At 47.9% G+C, this 24,286-nt stretch overlaps 2 protein-coding genes across 2 annotated transcripts; one reads left to right on the top strand and one right to left on the bottom strand.

Annotated features, from left to right (window-relative positions):
- The first annotated feature begins 1,394 nt into the window (after nt 1-1,394).
- Nucleotides 1,395-11,853, top strand: LOC115897589 (golgin subfamily A member 6-like protein 6). Its single transcript, XM_030930852.1, has 11 exons — nt 1,395-1,684; nt 4,203-4,377; nt 6,027-6,155; nt 7,238-7,288; nt 7,355-7,448; nt 7,544-7,650; nt 9,039-9,097; nt 9,428-9,569; nt 9,892-10,043; nt 10,191-10,598; nt 10,893-11,853. Exons 1-11 carry the CDS (start codon nt 1,395-1,397, stop codon nt 11,851-11,853), a joined length of 2,568 nt encoding a protein of 855 aa, XP_030786712.1.
- Nucleotides 9,337-24,087, bottom strand: LOC104661286 (E3 ubiquitin-protein ligase HERC2-like). The gene is made up of 7 exons (XM_030931255.1): nt 24,047-24,087; nt 22,472-22,661; nt 21,691-21,841; nt 16,055-16,306; nt 13,927-14,120; nt 12,193-12,604; nt 9,337-9,443 (listed from the first exon to the last, which is right to left on the bottom strand). Exons 3-6 carry the CDS (start codon nt 21,701-21,703, stop codon nt 12,581-12,583), a joined length of 483 nt encoding a protein of 160 aa, XP_030787115.1. The 5' UTR covers nt 21,704-21,841; nt 22,472-22,661; nt 24,047-24,087; the 3' UTR covers nt 9,337-9,443; nt 12,193-12,580.
- Between the last annotated feature and the right edge of the window lie 199 nt (nt 24,088-24,286).

The following is a 24,286-nucleotide window of genomic DNA, read 5'->3' as shown; positions in this document are numbered from 1 at the left end:
GCCACAGATTCGACTATGGCCAGGGTGTACGGGGCAGTAGCTCCGTATTGCGAGACAGCAGTTTTTAGTTCTTTTATTACAGTAAATTCAAACCCATTGTGGTGTCTCCAGGCTCGACCCTGCGCATCTGTAGTTTCCGTTACTGGAAAAACATCTTGAGGAGAGGAATCCTCCCTATCCCTACTACCAAGCGACCTTCCTTTTGGGACATGCTGTCCGGCTCTCTGAGGGTGAGAGGGTTTCTCTATTCCTTTAGGGTATTGAACGCTCTCACTTCCTGTCCTTAATTTCTGCAATCTAGTGATTAAAGACTGATGTAGTTCTTCGAGCTTTATTTGCTCTTCAAGCTGTGCAATTTTTTCTCTAAGCTCCTCTTTTGGGTCTATTACTGCCATAACTGCGGGGGCAGAAGCCTTATTATAGGGAGGGGGATAAGTAAGAGTTTGTGGCCAGTCAGAATTATGATATTTTGCTGCCTCTTCCTCCAAATTATCCCAGTTTACTTCTGAACAGTTAAGGTTGTTTTTACTTTTGCTTTCATTAGTTGTGGGTAAAACTGGGTATTTTTTGAACTTTTCCTTGTTTGATGTTTCTATATTTGTAAAAGAGGGGACCCCAGCCTCTTCCTCGTCGCTTTGTAGCGATATAAGGTCTATTTCTTTATTAGGTATGGATTTTTCGAGGTCGGTCTGGGAACTGCCTCTTAATATTTCCTCAGTCTGAGTAACCACCGCCATTACCTCAGGATCTTTTTCTTTTTCCTTTTGATCTATTATATCTCTGATTAGATTCCAATAAGAAAAAGCTGTCACCGGAACCTTTTCTGGTCCAAAAGTACTATAATAATCTTGAAAACAATCTCCCACTCTACGCCAGCTCTTTATGTCAATGGTCCCTCTTGTGGAAACCAAGGGCAGGTTTCTTTTACAAAATCAAAAAACTTAAACAAATCATTACTTTTAACCTTTACTCCTCGTGTTTTTAAAGCCTCTTTTAATTGCCCTACATAAATTTGATGCTGGCTTAATTCTTGTCCCATAATCAGACACTGTTACTCACCTCTGGTTCCAACGCGGCAGGCTCCCACGACGTCCGGAGGAATTTCTTTCCACTTTCACTTTCGGCCGACTTTAGTGCCTTCTTCCTCACTTTTTCCCCCGTGTCCAGGTCCCTGTTCGGGCGCCAGGTGTCCCGACCTGCAGGACAGTCGAACGGGCCCTGGAAGGGGGAGTGGGAATGGAGGAGACAAGAAAACACAAGAAATGGAGACAAGACAAACAGCCTGATCAAGTCTCGTTTATTGAGTGTAGGGTCATGCCTTATATAGGCTGGCAGGGGAAGAGGTTGGGCCAGGGCGGTGACGGGGGCCGGGTCTTCTCAAATTACAATCGCGCATGCGCCGTGGGTTTGTACTGTTGCCGGGCGCGGGATCACGCCTGCGCCCTGGGCTGCATATCTTCCTGGGCGGGAAAATGTTTGCGCGTGCGCGGGAAAGGTTGGCACGCGCGGGAAAGGTTAGCGCGCGTGGGAACAGTTTTGGCGCGCGTGGGAGAAACTTAGGCGCGCGCGGGAGAAACTTAGGCGCGCGCGGGAAAAGCTTTGGGCGCACGCGGGAAGGGTTTGTAAATAAAGAACCCGGGAATGTGCCCTCTTGTCTCCGCTTTGCGGAGATCAAGCAACAGAGGTCGGCTAATTCCAGGCCTCATGGCTCCGGACAACGTAATTTGTCATTTTGCTTTATTTTTTGCTAGCCAAGCACCAACGTCACATTTCACTTAATTTTTATCCTGCTGAATGAAAACATTTTAACTTAGTGATTTTACTGGAAACAGGAGCAGGACAGAATATCTAGATCTCACTCTGTCATCCCAACTGGAATGCAGTGGCACGATCACAGCTACTGCAGCCTCAAACTCCTGGGCTCAAGTGATTTTCTCACCTCAGCCTCCCAAGCAGTTAGGACTACAGGTGTGTGCCACCGTGCCCAGCTAATTTTTAAATTTTTTTGTAGAGATGTGAATTCACTATGCTGCCCAGGCTGGTCTTGAACTCCTGACTTACCCCACCTTGGCTTGCCAATATGCTGGGAGTACAGGCGTGAACTACTGCTCCTGGTCAAGAGCTTACTTTTGTTTGCTAGTGATATTCTTGGTATCTTTCCATATTTGAGGCTTTCATGCTAGTGCTGAAGTACTACACTCACCATCTGAGGTTTACAGGACTTTTGTTTTAATATCAAACAGAGGGAACTCTTTAGTTTTGCATCTTTGCAGGTATACAAAATGTGCCTACTAGGACTCTGCTGTATATCCATTGAAAGGCAAGAAGTAATGCAGTAAAGCTTTGCCTGGCTAGAAGCTTTGGGAGAATGGAGTGTTCTGGTTTAATTCTATTAACTTGGAAGGATGAAGGTGAAAAAAATTCAAAACTTTAATTTCCTGTTGAATGCAATGTGAAAATATAGCCAGTGATTTCACTCTTCTTCTCTAGGAAGTTTGGACATTCAGATCTACTTGGTCTTTTATCACAGAACTCCTAGTGTGCCTGAGCTCTTACAGTGTGAAGATCCTTTTCTAAAACTTTAGATGTAAGAGGATATAAATGATACTGGATGAGATCAGGCTGGATGAGAACTGATACCTGTAAATATACTGTTTAGAAGAAATCTCTGATTGCCACTTGCTTTCTTATTGAAATCATAAAAGTAAAACACATTGGCTAGAGGGTGGAAGTAGGAAGGAGATTCATGTCTTTTAAATGCATGTCATTGTTTCATATCGAGACAGAACATATAGTATCCCTGGCTTTGGACCTACAGAAGGAAACACATTTTTCTACCTGCTGTATGCCAGCAGTTCCCGAACACCTGGAGGGCTTATTGCAGCATGGACTGCTGGTCCCTACTCCAGAGTTTCTGATTTATCAGGTCTAGGGAGGGGCCTGAGAATTTACATCTATGACATTCTCAGGTGCTCCTGGTTCAGACACTATATTTTTGAGAAACACTCTTATCTACTAACTGTAAATTGTAGAACTTTAGAAAAAAGCTTAGTTTGGTCTGGGATAAGAAGCACACAGGTAATGGAGCAAATCATGAAAAAGTCAACCCTTGATCCCAGGTAGCAAGCACTACACAGTGACAGAACACAATTCTTGGTTTTCATGATTGCAAGTCATAGCCAAGTATCAAGTGAGAAATGCAGTTTCATTTGCAGGGCTTAGAGAGGCCAGGTGATTCTAGAAAAATAGGATTTAGTGATTAATCTCATGAGAGTGGGAGTTAGTTATGTCCTTTTTCTCTCCCCCATCACTTAGCATTTAGCCTTACTTCAGAGGGTCCTGTATGTGTTTTAAACTTCTAAAGAACTTTGAGTGCTTATTAAATGGAAAGCTTTCTGTGTGTGTGTGTGTGTGTGTGTGTGTGTGTGTGTGTGTGTGTGTGTGTGTGTGTGTGTGTGTGTGTGTGTGTAGAGACAGAGTCTTGTTCTGTAGCCCAGGCTGAGGTGTAGTGGCATAATTTTGGCTCACTGCAACCTCCGCCTCCTAGGTTCAAGGGATTCTCCTGCTTCAGCCTCCCAAGTAGCTGGGATTACAGGTACCTGCCACCATGCCCAGCTAGTTTTGTATTTTTAAGAGACAGGGTTTCATCATGTTGGCCAAGCTGGTCTTGAACTCCTGAACTCAGGTGATCCACCCACCCCAGCATCCCAAAGTGCTGGGATTACAGGCATGAGGCACCAGGCCTGGCTCAAAAGCTTTGTGTTTTTAAAGATGTTAGATATGTTTCTTGTTTTTGTTTATTTTGTTTTTTGTTTTAAAAAACCAAAAAACCCTTAACAATAATATAGGAGAATAAGAAAAATTTTTTCCAAAAAAGAGAAATCATTGTGATTATTTATCTTAGTGGAATGTTGGATAATATAGTCTGCTTTATCAATCATCAAGCACACTGTAAAATTTCCATTTTAATAGGATTTGTACCTCAATTGAGGTAATACAGTTTTAAAGTTTTTAAAGTGAAAGCCAGCCCCGTCCCTCTCCTGGAGTGGGCGGGGACAGCAGTTACATGGGTGGCTTTCCTTTTGACATCACAGGTCGTTCATGATAGGCTGCTGTCATGGCCACGCCTCCTTTCCCTTGCATCTTTCTCATTGACCAATAGGCTTGAAGCATTAAGGCCACGCCCCTATTCTGCATTCTAGTGTGGCCCTGGTTACGCCTCCTCTGGCTCAGTCACACAGCTACCTGGTAGGTGACTGGAGGTGTATAGTTGTCCTCGCCTGGATTGTGCTGATGTGGCCCCAACCCCACCGCCCTACCCATCCCATGATGTCCGAAGAAACCCCACAGATCAAATTGGCCAAGGCCAAGGAAAAGGTAAAACGCACCAGGTTGCGGCACCCCAACCCAGCCCCAGGTGCCCTCTGACAGTCAAGCTGCTGTCAGAGTCTGTGCCACTGCTGAGGCACACCAGGCTGGGACCCCCCTCCCCACAGTGCCTCTGGACTCCCCACACCCAAATCTTGTGAGCCAGCCCAACCCCCTTGTGAGTCCTGCCCCTGCCCTCACCAGTCACCCCAGGGTGACTTTGAGCTGGTGACTCCCAGGGCTTCCCACTCCATACTCTGCCCTTACCTCCTGCTACCCCAAACCCGACCTCCTTGGGCTCTTCGGGCTCAGGTCTCCAAGGACCTGGGTTCCCCAGAACCTGCCCTCACTAGTTGCCCCATGGTCACTTTGGACAGATGACTCCTGGGGCTCCCTGCTCCATACTCGGCCCTCACCTCCCACCACCCAAAGCCTGACCTCCCTGGGCTCTTGGGGCTTGCATCTCCAAGGACCTGGGTCCCAATCCTGTGACCCCCCCTCCCCAATCTCAAAGCGGCAACTTGGGCATTGCACTCACGTGTCCTCCCCACCAGTCCACTGAGGAGTGGAATGTAGTGATGTCACAGTCCCTCTAGGAACTGTCATTACTGCCACGAGACTGGTCTTTGGTCTTAGGACCCAGTCCCCTAAGTGTTCTTGCCCATTTCTGGTTCCTCTGGTTGTAGCACAGGTTTCCAGCTAGAAGGGCATTGGGACTGTGGGACCTAGGAAAGAGAGGTTTCAGGCTGCCTTACTTCCTTATACAGACACTGACAGTGTGAAAAGCCGACACCTCCCCCATGAGCTCAACACATTGACAGTGTCTCTAGGTGGCAATGGGAGAACGGGTTTGGTTTGGTTTTCTCCCAGGCTTCTACTCTCCAGAGAGACTCAAACATTGTTTCTGAATTCTTCACCTCAGATTTGAATTGTTCTGGAACCAGAGTGCCCCTCAGTCAGTGGTTTCTGGAGTAAGATCTGCCTATCTTCTGTGGAACAGATCTTGGGAAACTGAACTTGACAGCTTGAATCTTCCTCATCTCATCTCCACCTGGGGTACTTTGAGTGCCACAAGATAGATATGGGGAATCTTTCTGAAGCATCAGTTTCCTTTGAGTCTACTGAGAGACAAAACTAATGTACTTAGGGGTGACAGTCAGATAAACTTATAAGAATATATAAGACTTCTGATGTGAGGGTTGGGTTGTCCTCTTTCTGTTAAATTCCCAGATTTCACAGAAAGGCTGCCTTCTGCCATTAGGATACATTTATACAAATTTTGAGAGGTAGTGGTGCCGTTCTTCACACTAACAGACATGTGAGGATGTATGACTCTAAACCACACAGTGTACAGTTCCTGCCTACTTAATATTTGCTTTTCGACCTCTGCCTCTGATTTTGGTCCCTGGCAGCTGCTGAGTTGTGGCAAAATCCCAGAGCTCAGAGCCAGAAGACTGAGTTTAAGTTCCATTACTGCTTTTTGTTTAGCCATGCTATCAATCCCTCTCAGTCACTAAGTGATTGTGACAACACTTCCTACAGTTGTTGGTAGCATTAAATCACATGGTGTATAAAAGTATTTTGTATAAACTGTAAAGCAGAATGTGACTGTAGGAGCTTGTAGTTCTCATGAGTATCACTGCTCTTCCTTTCCACAGTTGAGAGACTCTCATCCCCAGGCCAACCCTCGTGTTGGTACAGGAGCAAGCGACACCAAAAAGAAGAACATAAATAATGGCGCTAACCCTGAGACAACCACTTCTAGTGGTTGCCACTCACCTGAGGATGTGAGTCTTGGCTGGCCAGGCTCCTGGGGACAGAGGGCCCAAGGGGTGGTGGAGGGTGATTGTTAAGATTGTGGAAGATCTCCCAGGCACTGGTTAAGAATTCTGGGTTTGAATCCTCTCCCTCTGCTGGGGATATGATTTAGGGCAAATTCCTTGAGCTCTTTGGGCCTCTCTTTTCACATCTACAAAATAGGAGTGGTGTGGTTTGACCTACATTAGTGAAGTTTAAATGACATTTGTCATTGCTGTTTTATGTTAATCCCTACTCCACGGCCTGCTCCTTCTCGGGCTTGCTGTTTCCTGAGGTAGAGTTAGAGAGTATCAGAGGTTTCTGTTAGCTCTGAGAGTCTGAGAGTTAAAGGCCCACTAGAATGGAGAAACCTCGGGGCCAAGGGCTCCTGTCTGCCTTTTCTGTCCTATATCCTCACTGTGAAGAACCGTCCCTGGCCCGTATGTGCTCAATGTTTGTTGAATGAATGCACCTTTCTAAATCACAAGCTGGCAGAAGGGTGGGCTTTTCTCACACTCCGTCTCTGAAGGTTTCTGTGACTGTCTTTTCGAGAGAATCTAGTTTCAGACTTTCAGTTCTGTGGCTGTGGGCAAAAACCAACCGAGACCCAAATCCTTTTTCTTTGGGAGTTGAGGAGAGTTTACCAGCTGGTGTTCCCATTGGGTCTAAGAACTTTACCTTTAAAATCCATCCCTGGCCCCTGCCTACCCACTTCCTGGCCTGGGGAATAGAGTTGAGGGGGCCACCCTCAGTCACCTTCCTTTCACTCTTCCCCACAGAAACAACAGAACCGAGCTCAGCTGGAAGAAGTAACGTGATTTCTTTGTTTACTCACGACATGACTGCTGGGTTTGGAGGGCACTCAGATGTAGAGGCCCCAGTCTCATCTTGCCCACACCCAGCCTGGGGAAGAAGGCTCACCCTTCAGATTCCACCCCATCCCCACAGCGTCTGATAACCTGGTCCCATGGGAGGGCCTGTCCTGGGGCAGTGGTGCCATTCTGGGGACATGTCTCTTGCTGTGCCATCTCTGCCTCCCCCTGGTAAGAGCTCTGTCTTCCTCTTTCTGTAGGAAACGAAGGCAAGCCACCAACATCAGGATGCCCTAAGGAGGGAGCTAGAGGTGAGTGGAGGGTGGAGAAGGTTTCTTTGCTTCTCTTTCAGCACTTGCTTGTCTTTTCTCCCAAAGGCCCAGGTTCATACCACACAAATCCTTACATTTCAGAAAACGGAGCTTCAGACAGCACTCTATTACAGCCAGCATGCTGTCCAGCAGTTGCAAGGTGGGAATCTGGCACCCTGTCATCTTAAAACCTGGCACTTTGACAGGCCTTTAGGGGGAGTCCTTTGGGCCGCATCTGAATGTCTCTCATTCCAGGAGAGACCAGGGATCTGGTGTGCCGCCTCCATGAATCATGGAAGTTTGCCGGAGAATTAGAGCGGGCCCTCTCTGCTATCACTACACAGAAGAGGAAGGCAGACAGGGTGAGTCCAACCACCTGCCCCGTCCCCTGGGAGCGCGGCTTCGCAGATGGAGGAGTGAGCCTAAAAGTCCCTTCTGTCGGATGGAGTGTCCTGCTCAGAAGACAGCGTGGCCATTTCTTGCTGCTTTTGTGTGTGGTGGTTAGAGGCTGACGGGGGCTGAGTCGGCTGCTGTGGGTGAGTTGGGGGGTGCTGTGGGGAGCGAGCACTGGACATAGAGCTCGCAGGCCAAGTGCCCACCCTTCCTATACTTGACTGTGGCCTTGGCCAAGTCCTAAGTGATGGTTAGGGTACTTGTACCATAAAGGTACAGAAGAGTAGCTTGAGTATGTTATTATTTGTGTTGAGAGAGTGAGCCTGTGTGTGTGTGTGTGTGTGTGTGTGTGTGTATGTATTATGGTAATATACAATAAACATGTTTGTAAGGATTCATAAACATCTCAGGAGAGAGGAACAGTGTTGGGGGGAGGTATTTCCCTTCTGTACTTTCTGAGTTTTGGACTATTCGAACGTATCATCCTTTCAAAATGTCAACAAAGGATTAATGTCCTCCTTCTTACCTGTGCCCTTACCCCCAGTGAAAGAATGGGCTTAGAGAATCAGATATACCTGGGTGTTGAAACCCCAGCTCTAAGTGATCTTAGGCAAGCACTTAACCCTTAATACCCCATGTTTTTCATCTACACGATAGAGGTAATAATGGTAACCGTCTCCTATGGAGGTTGTGAGGATTAAATGGGATTGTTAGCGCAGTGCCTGGTGAAGCACTCAGTAAATGTTCCAACAGTGGTAGTAATAACAGTAACAACAACAGCAATATTATCTGATGTCTCTGGACCCCTGTTAGCCAGCCATGAATTCAGTCTCTTTCCCTGTCCCTCCCACCTTTACTGAATTCTTTGAAAAACAAATGAGGGCCAGGTGCTCTGGCTCATGCCTGTAATACCAGCACTTTGGGAGGCCAAGGTAGGTGGGAGGGACCTGAGATCCGGAGTTCAAGACTAGACTCACTGACCTGGAGAAACCCCATCTCTACTAAAAATACAAAGTTAGCCGGCTGTGGTGGCACATGCCTGTCATCCCAGCTAATTGGGAGGCTGAAGCAGGAGAATCGCATGAACCCGGGAGGCGGAGGTTGTGGTGAGCTGAGATTGCGCCACTGCACTCCAGTCAGGGCAACAAGAGGGAAACTCTGCCTGAAGAAAAAAAGAAAGAAAGAAACAAAACAAAGAAAAACAAATGAGACTGTGGGCTTGGAAGTGCCTTGAGAGCATGTCAGGTGTGACTGGGAGTGGGGAGTGGTGTGTGGAGGAGTCACTGTGGCTGCTGTTCCTGGTCGGCCAGCCGCTCCTCTGCCTGCTCTATCCTGACTTCACCTGCTCTATTTGCAGTACATTGAGGAGTTAACGAAGGAGAGGGACGCCCTGAGTCTGGAACTGTACAGGAACACGTAGGTTGGGGGAAAGTGGTATGGGAGGTCTGGGGGCTCTTAGCCTGGGGGGTGTGCTGGGAGGTGGGGGGTACAGGTGGGCATGGTGAGAGGCTCATACAGGTTTTCATGTGTGCACAGGGAAGCTCTAGTGCCGGCTGTGCCACTGACTCACGGGGTAGCCTCAGGCAACTCATATCTTCTCTCTGGCCTGCCACCTGGGACTTTTAATTCCTGGGGTCCCATCCAGTGCCACGGTTCTGTGGTTGTGGGGTGAAAGCAGAGGGTTGATCACCAAAGCGTTCCTTTCTGTTCTTCGTTCATTCCTTTCTCTACTGTCTCTGGCCATAGCATAATCGATGAGGAGCTGAAGCAGAAAAATATCAAATTAGAAGAAAAACTTCGACTTCAAGAGACTCAAAAGTCTGAGATCCAGCTCAACGTAAAGGAGCTAGAAAGGAAGCTGGAGAGGGCCAAGCTCCTGCTGCCACAGGCAAGCGGCTGCAGCCCCGGGGGTTGCGGGATCCCCGTCCGGCTGGGACCATGGTCTAGGCATCGTGCAGGGTATGGGGAGGCTCCAGTCAAGAGCTAGAAAATTGGGGTCCTTGTTCTGGTCCATAGAATCCTCCAGAGTATGCTAAAAATCTACAAAGTGGGGCCCTGCCTGGAGAATCAGAATCTCAAGAGTTAGGGCTTAAAAATATATATTTTGAAGGATCATGGGTGAAAACCATTGTTTTATAGATTCCATTTATATGGGTAGCTCATGAGTCTGTTTCCTTCTGAGGTTCAAACCAACACTTTCACTATTCCAGCAGCACCTGCAGGCGGAGGCTGACCACCTGGGTAAGGAGCTTCAGAGTGTGTCAGCAAAGCTCCAAGCCCAGGTGGAAGAGAACAAGTTGTGGAACCGCCTGTACCAGCAACAGGAAGAGAAGATGTGGAGGCAGGAGGACAAGATACAGGAGCAGGAGGAGAAGATACAGGAGCAGGAGAAGAAGAGGCAGGAGCAGGAGGAGAAGATGTGGAGGCAGGAGGAGAATATACGGGAGCAGGAGGAGAAGATACGGGAGCAGGAGAAGAAGAGGCAGGAGCAGGAGGAGAAGATTTGGAGGCAGGAGGAGAAGATACGGGAGGAGGAGGAGAAGATACATGAGCAGGAAGAGAAGATACGAGAGCAGGAAAAGAAGAGGCAGGAGCAGGAGGAGAAGATGTGGAGGCAGGAGCAGAAGACACGGGAGCAGGAAGAGAAGATGTGGAGGCAGGAGGAGAAGATGTGGAGGCAGGAGGAGAAGATGCATGAGCAGGAGGAGAAGAGGCGGGAGCAGGAGGAGAAGATGTGGAGGCAGGAGGAGAAGATACAGGAGCAGGAGCAGAAGATACGGGAGCAGGAGGAGAAGATACAGGAGCAGGAGCAGAAGATACGGGAGCAGGAGGAGAAGATACAGGAGGAGGAGGAGATGTGGAGACAGGAGAAGATACAGGAGCAGAAGATACGGGAGCAGGAGGAGAAGATACACGAGCAGGAGGAGAATATGCGAGAGCAGGAAAAGCAGCAGCAGGAGCAGGAGCAGAAGATGCGGAGGCAGGAGGAGAAGATACAGGAGCAGGAGAAGAAGATACACGAGCAGGAGGAGAATATACGAGAGCAGGAGAACAAGAGGCAGGAGCAGGAGGAGAAGATGCGGAGGCAGGAGGAGAAAATGTGGAGCCAGGAGGAGAAGATACGGGAGCAGGAGAAGAAGATACACGAGCAGGAGGAGAATATACGAGAGCAGGAGAAGAAGAGGCAGGAGCAGGATGAGAAGATGCGGAGGCAGGAGGAGACGATACAGGAGCAGGAGGAGAAGATACAGGAGCAGGAGCAGAAGATACGGGAGCAGGAGGAGAAGACACAGGAGCAGGAGGAGATGTGGAGGCAGGAGGAGAAGATACAGGAGCAGGAGAATATACACAATCAGGAGGAGAAGATACACGAGCAGGAGGAGAATATACGAGAGCAGGAAAAGAAGAGGCATGAGCAGGAGGAGAGGATGCGGAGGCAGGAGGAGAAAATGTGGAGCCAGGAGGAGAAGATACGGGAGCAGGAGCAGAAGATACAGGAGCAGGAGGAGATGTGGAGGCAGGAGGAGAAGATACAGGAGCAGGAGGAGCATATGCACAATCAGGAGGAGAAGATACGGGAGCAGGAGGAGAAGATACACGAGCAGGAGGAGAATATACGAGAGCAGGAGGAGAAGATGCGGAGGCAGGAGGAGAAAATGTGGAGCCAGGAGGAGAAGATACGGGAGCAGGAGGAGAAGATACGGGAGCAGGAGCAGAAGATATGGAGGCAGGAGGAGAAGATATGGGAGCAGAAGGAGACGATGCGGGAGCAGGATGAGATGATGCGGGAGCAGGAGGAGAAGATGTGTGAGCAGGAGGAGAAGCTGTTGGAGAAGGAGGAGAAGATGTGTGAGCAGGAGGAGAAGCTGTGGGAGAAGGAGAAGAAGATGCGGGAGCAGGAGGAGAAGATGTGGAGGCAGGAGAAGCAGCTACGGGAGCAGGAAGAGAAGATATGGAGGCAGGAGGAGAAGATACGGGAGCAGGAGAAGAAGATCTGGGAGAAGGAGGAGATGATGCAGGAGCAGGAGGAGAAGATGTGGGAGCAGGAAGAGAAGATGTGCGAGCAGGAGGAGAAGATGCAGAGGCAGGAGGAGAAGATGCGGGAGCAGGAAATGAGGCTGTGGCAGCAGGAGGAGAAGATGCAGGAGCAGGAGGTGAGGCTGCAGGAATAGGAGGAGAGGCTGGGGGAGCTGGGGCAGAAGGCTGAGCTCTGGGGGAGCAGGCGGAGGTGGTTGCAAAACCCTGGAGATCATACAAAGTGACCTCACCACAACTTAGCAGATGGCTCCCTCTGCTTTTCCACCAGTCTGTGTCCTACAGTTTAAATGGTGGGAAGAAGGGTGTGAGATTTGAGGCTGGGGAGGGAGGCATGGGCCTCTAGTCAAGGGAGGCAGTCACTCAGGCCTGGAGGAAGGGGCCAGGTGCCACGGGCCTGGGCAGATAACAGGGCCCCACTGTGCCCTCGCCACCCTGTTTATGGGCCCAGAATCTGGAAGCCAGCCACTACCTACCCTGGTGCCTATCCTGTAGGTGGAGTTGAAGAGCCAATAGCCTCAGAGTCTGCAGCAGCAGTGAGACCATTACCTGGGTCACCTGCAGCAGTACGTGGCCACCTATCAGCAGCTGGCCTCTGAGAAGGAGGCGCTGCCCAGCTGCAGCAGCAGGAAGCTCAGGGCAAAGTGGTGGTCGAGATGGCCACCAGTAGTTGCAGGAGACCCAGTTGAGGGAGTTGCTGAGGGTGGGGCCCTCAGGGGGACGACCTGGCAGCCTCTGTGGCTTCTCACTCTCTTTCCTGGCCCCTTAGGAGCATCTGAAAGCTGCCATCTACCGAGCAGATGACAAGAAGGCAAAAACAATCTAAAAGCCGGCAGCAAGGCCTGGAGAGGAGTCGGCCGCCATTTAGAATATAGTCTGAGCACAAACCTGAAAAAAAAAAAATTATTTATTTTAAATTGTGGCAAAATACTGGTCAGGCGCAGTGGCTCATGCCAGTAATCCCAGCAATTTGGGAGACTGAGGTGAATGGACCACCTGAGGTCAGGAGTTCCAGACCAGCCTGGCCAATACAAAAATTAGCCGGGCATGGTGGCGCATGCCTGTAATCCCAGCTACTTGGGAGGCTGAGGCAGGAGAATCGCTCGAACCCGGGAGGCAGAGGTTGCAGTGAGCTGAGATCGTGCCACTGCACTCAAGCCTGGGTGACAGAGCGAGACTCCTTCTCCAAAAAAAAAAACAAAAAACAAAAAAAAACAAAGTTTCTTCCTTATCTTCCTTACATGTGTGTTTCTATTGGTTTTTTTCTTGTTCTTTCTCATTGAGTCTTGTCTTTTCTTACGGCATTCCTAGTAAACTTTTATCTGCCTCCAGAGAGTACTGACTTTGACTTCATGGCACACAATTGGAGTAAGCGCAGATCACCTTCATCTAGTTTGGGACTAAGCTGGTTCAGAGCAGGTTTTAGTTTTTGTGACGGCTGGTCTATTTTTTATTCATTTGGACTCCTAGGGGTGACCCTTCTAGGGTCCCCACCAAGGTCCCATCTCCTTACTGGGACCCAAATTCTCATTAGGTCATTTCAGCCCTGTGAGTGCCAAACATTCAGCTAGGCTCTCCAGCCTCTTCACCACCACTTCAGACTCAGTTTCTTAACCTCTTAGCCCTCTACTGTTAACCAATCACCAAATGTCAGAAAAGCACTACAGACTGTCAAGGTCACCTCCTTGGCCTGGTCACTCAAGTCCTGACTGAGGTCTCCAATCCCCTTCAAACAGTTGTTTTTGGTGGGGGGCACATTTTTGTCCAGCTTCTGTAACTGCTTTTGTGGGGAGGCTAATCTATAACAAGCTACTCTGCCTTCAGTGAAAGTTGAAAACCTTCATCTGTCTTTTTTTTTTTTTTCTTTTGAGATGGAGTCTCGCTCTGTTGCCCAGGCTCCAGTGCAGTGGCGTGATCTCTGCTCACTGTAACCTCTGCCTCCTGGGTTCAAGCAATTCTCCTGCCTCAGCCTCTCAAGTAGCTGGGACTACAGGCCTGTGCCCCCATGCCTGGCTAATTTTTGTATACAGATAGCATAATTGTTCATGAAGAAAACTCAAGGAAACTACAATGAAGCTCATAATGAGTTTAGCACAACTGCAGGACGTAAGAACAACAAAGAAAACTCAGTGGTATCTTCTATATACTGGTAATGAACAACTGGAAACCAAAATCCTCCAAAATACCAAATCAAGCTCTATATTCAGTACCTGGGCAGGCCCACAGGCAATTCCCACTATGTGTTTGGTGTCCAGTCCCGGCAATGCTGCAGGTTCGGGCTTGGTCACGCACAAGGTGTCAAAGTGCTGGCACTGGTCGTTGCTCCCAGAGCTGTGGACCTCGCTGTCCTCAGTCAGAGCCAGGCAGTGGGTGGAGCCGGCAGCCACATCAATCACCTTCTTCCCTACAAGGAAAGAGGGATGCAGATGCAGCTTCAAGCCTAGGACTTCTGCTGCAAGAAAGATATTTCCACTAGGCCATTCAGGTCAGAAAGCTTTTAACTTCTTGAGGATAATCTGTTGCTTCAATAAGCACAATTCATTTGCTTTGGGTGTGTTATCAGAACTCCTGTCTTTTGTTAGCTACGATTTGTTAGGACCCACGGCCTACAAAGATCGTAATGCTAGGATACGAAAAGGACCTGTTCTTTTTTCTCCTCATTCAGATTTTCATTCAGAGAGAAACAAGGTGCTTTCAGTAAACTATTAGATCATATTCTCCCATCCCAGATATAACAATACACAGCACACTCTTCACTGAGGAAGGCTTCCTAAGAGGAAATCTATTTTAGTCTCAGAGTTAGGTGATATCAAATATTTAAAACATTGTTTCTATTTAAACACTTCTTGTGTTTACCAGGAACACAAAATATTCTATTTTTCCTTCCTGGTAAATCTAACATGGCCAACACAAAGGGTGTTTCTCAGCAATGTCAACATATAAAATAATTCAGCTGAAAAACCACACTGCAGTAAGGGGAACAATTCTATCCTAGGATCCTACCATAACAGCAACAACAAAAGGTGTTTATCAACAGTAATTTAAATACTTTCAAAGTAAACGATTTCTATATCTAATGACCGTCGTAGCTTTCCTGTACTAATGGAGGTGAATATAAACAAGAAGGCGCATGAAATTCAAACCCATTCAATGACACAGAGGAAACTTATTACTCTGCCACTTACCTCAGAAGCTCAGAACATAATACATACCGTATGGGCACACAAAACTCTCAGACATCAAGATACTAACATGCGTTAAAACTCATGGAGAAAGGAACTGGCAAGTCTCACTTAAAAGTCCCACTTCCAAACCCACTTGGTAAAGAAGCAAACACACAAAGAATGTGTGTAGTACGAGGACCCAATGAACAACAGTCCCCACACAGCGCAGCCGAAGGCCTGCTTCTGTGAAGACGCTGGTGTTGGAACACAGCCAGGTCCACCTGCTTCAAATACAATCCGGCCCTTTAAGAAAAAGGCCGCCCACCCTGGAGAGAGAGAACCCTAAAGAGTCCATTTTATGTACCTCTCACTGCCTTTTCCCTTCTTCCCTACTTTCTTGTCAGCTTGCCTGCCCTTCACCAGTTCTCAACTAGGATGAAGACTATCTCCCAACCACTAGGACAAGTGGTACAGAAAAGTCCAGTTTGACCTTAGAAAAATCCCTCCACCATCACAGTTTTGATGGCCCCCACCCCAACTTCCAGGAGCTTAACATCCCTAGTAAGAACGCCATAGAAGAATTTCAGGGTCTTCTTGCGGAGGCCCTCATCCTCTCTGCCTGCACCCGCAGCCCACACACTGAAGGCGCCGGCACTCATATCTACACACCTCGGCTTCCATCTGTTCCCTCCAACCACAATGCACGCTGGACACCTTTGCAACTGAGCAAGCACCAATCACCCACCAAGGACGAGTTCACATCAGAGCGTCCCAAGTGGACCCAATCCCACCTGCCAATGTGGCCCCACAGCACAACGCACCCTCACAGTCTCAGTGTGTCTGCAGCACAAGTACAGGTGACCTCACCACACAGAGGGAACCCTTCCTGAGTCCAGCCTGCTGAGTGATGAATGGGTGCCTGGCATGGAAAGTGGCGATGTTTGTAAAACTCAATGGGTTTAAATTAAATTTGGTAAGAATAATTCAAAGTCATTTGCAATAGAGACACACCCACTTTCCAATTAGCATCAATCCCTGTACCAAGCCGGCAGTCAAAGTATCTAATGACAGTCCATTCATGGAATGCCAGGTCAGGAACACAAAACCTGCAAACTCTAAAACATTACTAAAGAAACCGTCCTGAAGGGTTTTAACAGTTTCTGTTTGCACTCACCTCGCAAGCCTTCTAAGAGTTTTGGAAAACGAACATGTCCCTCTGGTCTGTGTCCAAGTCTCTGGTTGTCACCTTTTCCACATGAAAAAACTTGGCCATCTTTCGTCAAAGCAATGGAAAACTGACTTCCACAGTGGACTCTGACCACATCCAAGTCTTGAAGCTTTTCAATCAGCTTTGGGGTTTTGCAGCCATCACTACCACCTCTGCCCAATTTCCCATAGTCACCATCTCCCCAAGACCACACTTGCCCTAAAAAATACAAATGCATTTAAATAACAACAACTGTGCATTTTAACGAAAAATTTTAAATCACTGACAATAATCTAATGAAAAACGCACACTAATGTAGACCACCCATATGCACAGTTAATACTACGAGGGAGGCTACTGAGCAATGAAATCTAGGTGACACCTGAGGTTGATACAGAAGCAAGGAAAAAAAGGAAAGCGGAGTTTTCTTTTTGTTTTCATTACATGAAAAACCAAGTCCTGACTCTTACTAGCCTGGGCTCAATGTTCACTGCTTCACAGAACCAAAGGCCCACTGCCTCCGTGACACACAGTAACTGGGGCCCGGCACACTGCAGACACTTGCGGACCACCCTCCCATTTGCCTGCCTGCTTCTGTTGCCACCGTGCTGACCGCTGGTCAGCCGTACCACTGTACGTGTTCCCAACTGCATATATCAGCATAATTATGTAAGTTGATTAAATATTACATAAAGGGATAAAATACAACTGCAAAAGTAAATATTTTTATTTTTACTGTGAAAAATAAGCTGAAAACTTTGCAAAAACTTAATGAAAGTGAATTGCTAAAAAACAAAATTGTTAGGCTGGGCACAGTGGCTCACGCCTGTAATCCCAGCACTCTGGGAGGCCGAGGCCGGCAGATCACTTGAGCCCAGGAGTTCGAGACCAGCCTGGGCAACATGACGAAACTCTGTCTGTACTGAAAATACAGAAATCAGCCAGGCGTGGTGGTGAACATCCATAATCCAGCTGAGGCATGAGAATTGCTTGACCCCAGGAGGTGGAGGTTGCAGTGAGCCGAGACTGCACCACTGCACTCCAGCCTGGGTGACGGTGCGAAACTCTGTCTTCCAGAAAAAAAAAAAAAAAAAAAAAAAAAAAAACAGTGAAATTACATAAAGGTGAAAACTGTAAAAGATCAGGAAAAAGAAATCAGAGAAGATATCAAATTGCTCCACAGGTTCCCACATTCTATTTTGTAATAACTAAAGATAGTCAAATACTTTCCTCAACGATCAGATGGTAAATATTTTTAGCCTCTGTGGGCTTTCTGTCCCAATGACCCCGCTGTGCCACTGTCACAGGAAAGGAGCCACAGACAATACATAAATGAGTGGGCAGGCCTGCACACCAATACAACTCCACCTGCAAAAGCAGGCCGAACCCGAGCGAACCGGAAACTGGAGATGACACACTATGACGTGGTCAATGAAAGCAGTACAGCAGACCTGCACACAGAGATCAGAGTGTGCACTTTCACACGCTGTGCTGAAAATTCTGCTGTTCACGTAGCGCGCCTGGCTATTTCCCACTGTCCCTCAAGGCCAGACTGCAGGGTAGGATACTTCTACCGTAAGAGTCGCCTCAGAAAATAACAGCACAGCAGGGACACTTCCCTACAAGATCTGCACCAAAGAAACACCAGTGTGAGGAAGACAATGTCCGCAGCCTGTTCAAGGCAGTTTACTCAACATATCATCACAAACTTCAACTAAAGTAGCAACTACACTAAAGAATGCAAGGCTAATCTCCTAACACAGCTCAGACCTCACAAAACTTTCAACCAGGAAATATTTTAAGGTCTATCACTCACTTGATATCGATAGATATTTTAAAATGACAAGATGTCAGATTGAAAGCTTGACAGCAGGAGCCTTTCAGAGGAGACCATCTTTGCTCTAGGACTCACAGAAGCAGAAACAAGATGACTCTGACAATGTCTGTCCCGGCAGTGGCAGCGGGACCTATGCATACAGGGAAGTATCTGAAATGATTTTTCATCTTTGACCTAAGAAATGCCCAAAAGTCACTCAATTATCTACTGCCATTCAACTTCCGCAGGAGAGAAAGCAAGCTGACAGGTACCCAGCTGATTTAACAGAAAGACTCCACAACGCCAGAGAAACACAAGATGCCAAGGACAGATCCCCACAATACTGACAGACGAGTCGTTTCTAAAAAATTAATGTGACTTTAACCATCAAACCTCATCACGTACCCTTGAAAAAAGATGAGGATGATCTCAGTTAGGAACACAAACACAAAAGCAAAATTCAAAGCAAGCAGATACCGCAGCGTCAGACTATAGAACACGGAAAGACTTAACAGGAATTACCACACGGAATCAAGAGTGGCCGAACATTAAGAAATGTAATAATACTAATCAGAGGCAATTCAGAGTGTCAATCATTCCATTCCAACTCTCATTCTTAAAAAATAAAATGCCCACACAGGAATGGCGGCAGCTGTAACCTGCTGACAGGCCCCAGGCAAACAAGCCCTGTCAAATTAATAAGCTCTCACCTCAGCTACTTAGATAAACAACAGCAAAATAAACTCAAACCAAGCATAGGGAAGAAAATAATATAAATATATATATACATATATAACCACTGGGGCGTCCTCACCAATGCCACTGAGCCCCAGACCCACTGGACAACAGGGTGGGCGGTCTCGTGAGGCCCACTGTACTCATCTCACTTCCTCCAGGGAAGCTGCCACGCGTGTCCTCGAGGCCCTGTCCTGGGTGGCGAGAGCTCTATGTACCGTTCTCAGTGACAGCCAGGGTTTGAGCGTCCCCATTCCCACACGCCCCATCGATGACCTTCAGTCCTTTAAGCCCAGCTACCAGCACTGGAATGGCCTCGTTCTCACTGGAGCCTTCAAACAGATAGGACGGCTGTTCCTAAGTCCTGTGAGAGGCCACCTCCTGCTGCATGCTCCCACTCACGCAGGGCAGACGTACCCTGCCCAGCCAGCCGGAGTTCCCACGGCCCCCGGTATACAGTGATGGCCGCGCTGGAAGTGCTCCCGCAAGCGATATGCACCCCGTGCTTCCCGGCCTGCTTTCCAGAGAAGGCGGAGATCACCTTAGGCTCCTCCAGAGGCCTTGGGGAAAAAGGGAACAAACATGAATGCCCTTCTTCTTGGTGTTATTTCTTATTAGTGTTAGCAAAGGAAATTCACTATCCAAATGGAGACCATGAGAGCATCAGGCCAGTTTCACCTTCCAGGTACCTTATAAAATAAGGAAGAGAGAATTTGAACACCTAACACCTCCATGACTTTTTGTTAAGCTGGAACCCGATGCCAAGCATGGTATTCAGTAGAATTACAAAAACAGTGTGAAAGACTTGTACAATAGGCTGGGCACAGTGGCTCACACCTGTAATCCCAGCACTTTGGGAGGCTGCGGTGGGCGGATCACCTGAGGTCAGGAGTTTGAGACCAGCCTGGCTAATGTGGTGAAACCTCGTCTCTACTAAAAATACAAAATTAGCTGGGAATGGTGGCGGGCCCCTGTAATCCCAGCTAACTGGAAGGCTGAGGCAGGAGAATCGCTTGAACCCGGGAGGCGGAGGTTGCAATGAGCTGAGATCACGCCATTGCACTCCAACTTGGGCAACAGGAGCAAAACTCCATCTCAAAAAAACAGACTTGTACAATAAAGTCCATTGCAGCTTTCTTCACAATGGCCCAAAACCACGGTCCATCTGCAACAGAAGGAATGAATTACCCATATACCCAGCAACGTGGCTGGATCTCAGGACATCATGCTAAGTGAAAGACGCCAGAAACAAAACACCATACACTGTATGGCTTTGTTTACATTCAATTATGGAAAGACAAAATAGTAACAACAGAGCGCATTTCAGAGGTTGTCAGGAACTGGAGGGAGGAAGTGGGGATCAACTCAAAGGGTACAAACAGGGCCCTGGAAGCGACGGGCATGCCCCATGTCTTGATGGTGGTGACTCCCCAGCCGAGTGCACTTGCCAAAACCCATCCAACTCTACATCCGAAACTCAGTCATCTGGTTGTACGTAAGCCTCAAAGCTGACTGACATTTATGTATTTGTTAAATGAATGTGGATGGAATGAAGCCAGCACTCTGCAATCTGTATTGTACAAATGAAAAGTATGAGGCAGTGGGGATTAGGGTAGAGAAGTCTTACTAGTTGAAGAAATGGCAAAGTTAACAAAATATCCTATTCTTAGGATCCAGAATACGTTCCTGCGACGGATGACATTTTCTTGAGAATCTATAGAAGCCAGGCCTCTCCAAAGGCATGGTTTCCTCACTTTGTGACCTACTAGTTTGCAAAGTACACACAGTGGCACAGGCACACACAGCGACAGTCCAATGATTCTACCCCAGCACAACCTCTCCCTTATTCAGCTTAAGTTTCAACTTCCCCAAAAGGTTATCTCCAGCTTCTGCCATCTGCACTGATCTCTCTTCCTTCCTTGAAGTCCTAGAATACGGGATAAGTTACTCATCCTAGCACTTACTCTGCACTGAGAATTGCTTTACTATGGAATATTTTACACGAAGTCAGTAATAAATACCTGAAGGAAATAAGCAGACATACCACCCTGTCCTGTACCTCAAAGCCTTTCAAGTCCCGTGTACCCCATGTCAATCCCAGCCCTTAGGATCCAGAGTGAGAGTAACAGCTATAAATTCCATGGAGATCAATCTTTTGTTTTTCACTCATTTTACATTTGTCTGAATCCCTTACAACACTGTCAGGGTTGGGCTGCTCTGAGCTTGGCATACATGCACCGCACGATACACATCACTCTGCTTTTCTCCCAGTTTGGGATCTTCCCAGCGGATGCTGTCAGCAATGATGCCCTCAACTCCACCCTGTGGTGTGCATGGCCCACGCCCTCCAGGCTCCTCTCAAGGGACACAAGGGCAGTCACGACTACGCTCACTTCAAGTTCTGCACCGTCCGCTCCCTGCTCAGGGCTCCGGCTCGCATGAAATGGGCTTGCTGGGTTGGTGTGTACACACATCCTTCATTTAAACCTAATGCCAAAGTTCCACGCACAACAGCAAAGTACAAGACGGTTCCCATCACTCATGGGGCTGGCAGACCTCCCAATTTTTACAACCTGGCATTTATAACAACTTTATTTCTGTTCTTTCACAGTAAAAGGTTCCACCGAATAGGATAATATTACGAAGAAACTGCTGACTTTTGTTCCTGTAAAAATAATCTAATGGTTCAAGGAAAGGGTGGCAACCTTACCTATGGGAGACAGGGTGAACTGTTTGTGAATGAAGGAACAGTGCTGTGGGATTTGTTCTGGCAAACTCCAGAGTGGGGATACAGTTTGAGTAGAGAGAAGGCGGCCAAGGCTGCACGGGGTGGAGAAGAGCAGAAAGGCCAATTCCCGTTGCGTTCCACACATGGGCAGAGAGTTCCTAAGCCATCACCAAGGAGGGGGCATATCCTAGTGTCCCGCTCCACCCCAGCGCTGCACGTCAGGGCAGCTGGAAAACACCTGAACACACTTCTGCACTCCAGCCTGTCTAGGATATGGCAACATAAAAGGAGAGTGTGTCCCCTACAGGAATGAGCGATACATACACAGTGTTCCCATGGCCCAGCCGTCCTCTGTCCCCAAAGCCTGGGAGTACACCTCTCCAGTGGCAGCCAAGGCTACGCAGTGATGACCATCAGAATGGGCAGCAATTTTTACAATGTTTCTGGAGGCAAGGCCTTGGACCAGCTGTGGGGCCTAAAAAAAGAAAAATAGGAAGAAAAGTCGTCATCAGTGCAAGGAAAATGAAATCAGCGCAGCTCTCCTTCATCATGTATCCCCGAGCAAAGCCTGCTCTAACTGGAAGTGGGGCATAAGTGTCTGCAGGCCACGGGGCCGGCTCTCCAGCCCTTCCCACCCAGCACCAACAGAACAGCGGGCAGCCTCCAAGTGCTCTGCGGCAAGACCAGAGCCGATGCAGGGGCAGGGCAGGCTAGCCCCGTGCCACAGCTATGCAGCCGACAGGGAGGAACACCTCGCTTTAATGAAAACATGCCATGTCCCAATTTGCCACTATCCCCATGAGGCCCAACTCCCTCATCGGTCACCTGCCTGGCCACAAAGTCAAATGAGTTTACACATGGAAAATGAGTTTACAAACGGGAATCTCATGATTAGCAATGAGTTTCACTGTAAGGACTTCCTAACCTTCACAACCCAAATCTTGACAATATTACAGTTAAGACCATTAAGCATAACATACAATAAACAGAAGCTTATCAATCTTCAGAAACCAAATGGCTTCAAGAAAGACCAGAGCTTGTGCATCTGCAGTACAGACCCTGCCCCCAAAGGGAACACTGAAGGCACAGTGCCCAGAACACTCACCAGTGTGTCACTATTGTAGGCCTGTGTGTGCACACGGCCATTGCGTGACAGAATCAGGAAGCGCTTCTCTGCACAGGCAAACTGTGTGACTCCCAGGTTGGCCAGGCCTTCGCACTGGGTCGGACCAATCACATTGGCATAGTATTTCCATCCCGTTAACCCCCAACCTAGTGACCTCTTGCAATGATCCCTGTAAGATAAGAAAGTAAACGTTTTCTTTTACAACAGCAAAAGAAAAAAAAAAAGACTGGGAGTAACACTGAGATAAGCTAAAAACAAAGCAAATAAAGAGAAAATATGCTGATTCAAAACATCAAAATAGCTGGCACCACGCCGGACTACCTCATTTAATAGGTATGATGAAGCGACTGAACAGGTTAGTTTTCCATTTCCATCGCATTTCATTTTAACAGAGCCCATTAAAAAGTAGTATCAATGACCCTTAAATACTAATAGACTTTAAAATGCTCAAACTACATCAGGGTCACCATTTTGTGCTTTAGGGAGGCAAAATCCCAAAAGCCCACACGCAAGGCTGGGAGACCAGCATCCATGTTGGCGGTGAGAGAAATCAAGTTGTGCAGGAGCAACCTGGTGACAACCAGCCCACACTAGGTGCATCCCCACCTGCGCATGGGCACAGGCACACATACGTGCACACATGGAGCACACGTGTTCCAGGGCAGGCCCTGCAGCACTATTTGTGTTTGTTTTATTGTTGTTGTTATTGTTGTTTGAGAAGGAGTTTCACTCTTGTTGCCCAGGCTGGAGTGCAGTGGCGCCATCTCAGCTCACTGCAACCTCCCCCTCCCGGATTCAAGTGATTCTCCTGCCTCAGCCTCCCGAGTAGCTGGGATTACAGGCATGTGCCACCATGCCCAGCTAATTTTTGTAGTTTTTAGTAGAGATGGGGTTTCTCCAAGTTGGCCAGGCTGGTCTAAAACTCCCAACCTCAGGTGATCCAACCACCTCGGCCTCCCAAAGTGCTGGGATTACAGGCGTGAGTCACCACACCAGGCCCTCAGCACTATTTGTATAGCAACATTGTGGCAATAAGGCCAAGTATCCACCAATAAGAGACTCACTAAACAAAGGTACACAAAACACACATCCGCACACTGAATACTAAGTTGCTTTATAAAAACAAAGAGCTACACTCTGATAAAGTACTCCAGTACATATGGTTAGTAAAAAACACACAACACAAGTAATGCAACATGCTACCACTAGGTACTCATTCCAGAGAACAAGGAGGTTACAGAGGAGACTGAAAAGTTGAGGGAGCAGGTGGGAAACTGGGTAGAAGGGGTGGGCAGGGGAAGCGACAGTGTGTCTCTGCCTAGGTTTGATTTTTGAACCATGTGACTGTATTCTTTTTTTTTTTTTTTTTTTTGAGACAAAGTCTGGCTCTGTCGCCCAGGTTGGAGTGCAATGGCGGGATCTCAGCTCACTGCAACCTCCGCCTCCCGGGTTCACACCATTCTCCTGCCTCAGCCTCCCGAGTAACTGGGACTACAAGCGCCCGCCACCACACCTGGCTAATTTTTTGTATTTTTAGTAGAAATGGGATTTCACCGTATTAGCCAGGATGGTCTCCATCTCCTGACCTTGTGATCCGCCCACCTCGGCCTCCCAAAGTGCTGGGATTACAGGCGTGAGCCACCGCACAGGGCCTCCTTTTTTTTAATGACTGTAAAACAAAATAAATACTCTTTATATTAGAAATAAAATGTTAGAAAAGTCGATTCAAAACTAACATTACTGTTATACCCTGGCAAAGTTCACCACCATTCCCAAAGGCAGTTTTCTCACTGA

Source organism: Rhinopithecus roxellana, chromosome 5 (assembly GCF_007565055.1).
Source record: "Rhinopithecus roxellana isolate Shanxi Qingling chromosome 5, ASM756505v1, whole genome shotgun sequence".
Taxonomy (NCBI): domain Eukaryota; kingdom Metazoa; phylum Chordata; class Mammalia; order Primates; family Cercopithecidae; genus Rhinopithecus; species Rhinopithecus roxellana.
Note: the sequence above shows the minus strand (reverse complement) of the source record. Positions and strands in the feature narration are given on the sequence as shown.

Bases quoted from the DNA above. Each gene is read 5' to 3' on its own strand.
- LOC115897589 (XM_030930852.1), top strand. From the start codon at position 1,395: ATGCGCCGTGGGTTTGTACTGTTGCCGGGCGCGGGATCACGCCTGCGC. The intron at 4,378-6,026 runs GTAAAACGCACC...TCCTTTCCACAG, and splicing joins TGGCCAAGGCCAAGGAAAAG to TTGAGAGACTCTCATCCCCA. The intron at 9,098-9,427 runs GTAGGTTGGGGG...CTCTGGCCATAG, and splicing joins CTGGAACTGTACAGGAACAC to CATAATCGATGAGGAGCTGA.
- LOC104661286 (XM_030931255.1), bottom strand. The intron at 14,121-16,054 runs GTGAGTGCAAAC...CTTTCCTTGTAG, and splicing joins ACTCTTAGAAGGCTTGCGAG to GGAAGAAGGTGATTGATGTG. The intron at 12,605-13,926 runs GTACTGAATATA...TTTTTTTTTCAG, and splicing joins TTGCCTGTGGGCCTGCCCAG to GTTTGTGCTCAGACTATATT.